The sequence below is a fragment of the Cydia fagiglandana genome, chromosome 11 (genome assembly GCF_963556715.1).
Source record: "Cydia fagiglandana chromosome 11, ilCydFagi1.1, whole genome shotgun sequence".
Lineage (NCBI taxonomy): Eukaryota > Metazoa > Arthropoda > Insecta > Lepidoptera > Tortricidae > Cydia > Cydia fagiglandana.
This window is the reverse complement of record NC_085942.1, coordinates 19401954-19406441: the sequence shown is the minus strand read 5'-3', so window position 1 is coordinate 19406441 and position 4488 is coordinate 19401954. Positions and strand designations below refer to the sequence as shown.

Sequence of the window (4488 nt, the reverse complement as noted above, 5' to 3'; positions counted from 1 at the left end):
ACATTACATCGTAGGTATATTTAAATTACGAAAACTCATTCTGTCACAAACAAATATGTATCTAAATAGTGTTATGTTGTAAATTTTAATTAGCATAGTTTACTCTGTAGAACGTAGAACGTTATGCAGAGGATATGCAATAAAAGGAATTTATGATCCAAAGCGTGTATGAAACACGGTTGCAGCCACGATTTATTCATATGAATTTATTTTTAACTGCCAGAAGCATACAAAGATGAACCATGTAATTTTTTTTACAAAATTTTACCACGGGTATCAGTGTATCCTATTGTTTAAAAATATATAATCCTCATAACATCAACTCGCTTCTACTTATTTGAAGCGAACCAGGACCTTAAAGCAATCTCAGTGACCGCAAAATGGGAAACTTATTATAACTTCAGCATTTCCGTATAATGAAAAACCCGGGAAACTCACATCTCGGCGACCGATTCTATATGTTACAGTTTGATATTGGTTTCATTTTGTTTTGATACGACCTTGACCTTGACCGTGAGCACCAATCAGCATTAGCTGATCACACTGAGGGCGGCCACTAGATGGCGCTGTTGTACGGAGCGGGTGAACGGGTGAGCGAGTTAACGAAAAAAAGTGAGCAACGCTAACTGGTGCAGCTACGTGCGATGTGACGGATTTCACCTACAATGGCACCCGCATGCGAGCGCCCGCTCCGTGCACCCGCGCCAGCTAGCGGACGTCCCGATTGGTGCTGACGAAAAGCAATCAAGACTAAAGAGTCGTATTATAGCCTATTTCGCTCGTACTTATTGGTTCGCTCGCGTGAGATGCTTGATAGCTCTGCTCAATGAGATAAAAATCTAATCATCTTATGCTTTTGAACGAGCAATTCTGGTATATATTTATACATGTATTTGTATATTTCGGGGATCTCGGAAACAGCTCTAACGATTTCGATGTAATTTGCTATATTGGGAGTTTTCGGGGGCGAACAATCGATCTAGCTAGGTCTTATCTTTGGGAAGACGCGCATTTTAGTTTTTATGTTTTTCGAGCAAAGCTTGATCTCCCGGATATTTTTATTTAAACAGAATCAACCTCTTGATCAACAAATTAATTATTGACTTTGGAAGTGACAAGTTTGATAGGGCGCCACTTCTAGTTACAATTCTACAATAATTATAAAGTTTTGGCATGTTCAAAGTAATTTTCATAAATTACTTACATTTCTAATTAATGTTTATTCGGTAAGTCAGGCTTTAGGGAGGATTTAACAATATTATTATAGATTTTTAAATATACATTATTTTGTAGATTAGTATCATGAAAGTGTGAGAAAAATGCACATATAATTTTTTTCAAATCCCAGTAGGTACTCTGAATAGTGCTCATTTCAATCCTAGGGAGTTTTACTTTCCGACTATGTTTGTTTTTTTCATTTTTTTACGATTAGCAATGAAACCTCTGATATTTCATTTCCGATTCCTTAACTCGGGTAAAAGAACCCTTTTCATCCCTTGGTTAACTATCTACTATTAAATAATATATAAAGTATATTTAATATATTAAATTAGATATTAAATTACTGTGAGACTTATGCCTTATAGATAAAATATAAATATAGGGTTGTTGTGAACCATTATAGGTACATTAGATACGTAAAGTACGTTTGTTTTTTTTTTGCAATTATAACAAAATTTCGCTACGCTAACATTTGGGGACCGAATCCGTTTGAAGTCGAAAAAAATGCAATTAGTAATCAGAGAGCTTTGATGTTCCCTGTTCCTTTAAAATTACCTTGATTGTAAACAATTCCATTTTATTTGCAAAACTTAACATTCCGTAACAATAGGAAATGAGTGTAATCTATATGTTTTGTTGCAGACTCGAATTACCAGCGTTAAACCTCAGCGTCGAAGCTCGTAAAACCGACAATTCCAGGCCGACACTGAATAACAATCGGCCTCCGATTCGAAATGAACTGGACGCACAATTATACACTCGAAGAAAATTTGTTCAAAGCTCGAAACACATCTCACTTCATAGAAAACATCATCGACAACAAATGGGTCCAAAGCGGCTTCTGCATCTTCTACACCGTCATCTTCGTCCTCGGCCTTCTCGGCAACCTCCTCGTCTGCTTTGTCGTCATTCGAAACAAAGCCATGCAGACCGTCACCAACCTCTTCATCACCAATCTAGCCTTGTCCGACATACTACTCTGCATATTTGCCGTCCCATTCACTCCGCTCTACTCCTTCCGAGGCACGTGGGGCTGGGGCAGTATCTTATGTCACATAATGCCTTTTGCACAAGGTTGCAGCGTATACATATCTACATTGACACTTATGTCTATAGCTATCGATAGATTCTTCGTGATTATTTATCCGTTTAGGCCAAGAATGAAAATAGGGACGTGCGTCACCGTTATTTTTATGATCTGGTCGTTTGCAGTCACTGTGACAATGCCTTACGCTTTATTTATGACTTACTACGAAGTTCCTGGTGTCGGGAAGTATTGTGAGGAGATGTGGCCCTCTGAAGAGCTCAGACAAGTGTTTGGCTCTATAACTTCTATCATGCAATTTGTACTTCCATTTGTAGTCATAGCCTTCTGCTATACGTGCGTCAGTTTCAAACTGAACGATAGAGCCAAAGCTAAAGCAGCTGCAAAGAATTCCCGTAAAGAAGAAATAGATAAGAACAGGAAACGTCGAACGAACCAGATGTTGATCGCGATGGTGACTATCTTCGGCCTGTCGTGGCTTCCACTCAACGTGATAAACTTATGCAATGACTATTACAAATACGCTATCCATTTGAAGTATTACTTGGTGACATTCTTCATCTGCCACGGCGTAGCTATGTCGTCAACATGTTACAATCCTTTCATATACGCTTGGATGAACGAGAATTTCCGTAAGGAGTTTAAGCAGTTGATTCCTTGCATGGATTCGTCAGCTCACTTGAGGGCTAATATTCAGTTGGATCCGATGGGTCCTTCGGAAAAGACGTTTAACGGGAATACGACTACTGATAGTTACTTGGGGTCTAGTTCCCAGAGGGGGACGTCGTTTAGGAATAAGAGGAAGCCAAGTGCGGCGGCGGATGTGGAGAGGAGCGGGGTGGAGCTGAACGAGGACTTGCTGACGGTGGACGTGAAGCACTGCCACATCTCGACGAGCTACAACCTGCGCCGGGAGTCTGTGAAGCTACGACTTATCAACGAGGAGTCGTTTGATGGCACGCCGCCCCAGAGTCAATTCTAACGCTTGATTTCTTGGGTAAACATTTTTACAAATGACATTTTTAAGACGTCTCTTGCCTTTCTAGTAATGTTAACTCTTTTCAATTATGCCCCATTTACTGAAAAAATATTTACAGAGAACATACAGTCACTATAATAAGTACCTTAATCAACGATGCTCGCAAACATGTCTGACATAATCTAATTTGTAAAACGTCCAATCGTGACATATATTATAGGCGCTTCTTGAACAAATAAAATATTTTCTAGATCCTGTAAAACCCAAAGAACAAGTATACCTAGTAGTAGTGCGACACAAAAAGTTTGAATGCATTCTAAAGATCGCCAGTAACTTTTGGTACCTCTCAGTCCTTGCAATATTTTCGCTAAAGTCAATAACAGGCATCGCGAACGACCCGAACCCAATTTCCCCAGTGTATATTTTTGTGAACTAATAACAAGTTTTGCCTCCATTCGCAAACAGCCATTTTCAAAGTTTCCCCAATTGAATTTTTATCAGGTTATTCAATTAATTCTGTTTTGCAGGTGCGGCAGTGGCGGCGCGCCCATTTTTAATCATAACACTGACTTAGAGTTTACAATATTTTTGGAGTAAGATTTTCTGAAGACATTTTTGGACTACACAAATTTATGGACAACTTCATGACGCTTATGAAATGTATGTTAAGGTAAAAACGTGATATTTTTTCATTTCTACCATTTTAATATTGTCAGGAGGAACATACTTGAATAGGTATTTAAATATTTTTCGATTTTACGAAGTATTATGTAGCAAAAACCGATTTAAAAATATAATAGTGCGGCCAATCATTCACGTCAGTAGGAGAGCAGTTAAAATATACTCATCCCTTTCTATTTGGTTGTAGATAGGTACTTGTTAAACTTAAGGAAGATTCTTCTTCTTTAGTGACCTGTGATTGGCCAAACTATAAAATTCAAGTATTTATCAGAATTAAATTTAATGTATGTATTTTGGTAACTCATAGTTAAGCTAACGTCCCAATTATCGTTCAAAAACAAACAAAAACGCTTACGAAAGCGTAATAAAAAGAAATTATAATAGAGTAGGAAGTAGGATTTTCCTGTTTTGTTGTTATTGTAGTAATTGGGTAGATTCGGTGTATTATGTTTATTTTTGACGTTCTCGTGGAAAAGGACTTACGAAAATTGGTTTATATAATACCCACTTCAAGAAAACCTCAGCAAGTAATAAAGTCAGAATGAATCACCATAACAATCCG

At 37.9% G+C, this 4488-nt stretch overlaps 1 protein-coding gene across 1 annotated transcript; it reads left to right on the top strand.

Annotated features, from left to right (window-relative positions):
• The first annotated feature begins 1778 nt into the window (after nucleotides 1-1778).
• LOC134668594 (prolactin-releasing peptide receptor-like) lies at nucleotides 1779-3266 on the top strand. Its single transcript, XM_063526037.1, has one exon. The coding sequence runs from the start codon at nucleotides 1956-1958 to the stop codon at nucleotides 3246-3248; it is 1293 nt and encodes a 430-aa protein (XP_063382107.1). The 5' UTR covers nucleotides 1779-1955; the 3' UTR covers nucleotides 3249-3266.
• Nucleotides 3267-4488: the final 1222 nt, after the last annotated feature.

Bases quoted from the DNA above. Each gene is read 5' to 3' on its own strand.
- LOC134668594 (XM_063526037.1), top strand. From the start codon at position 1,956: ATGAACTGGACGCACAATTATACACTCGAAGAAAATTTGTTCAAAGCT.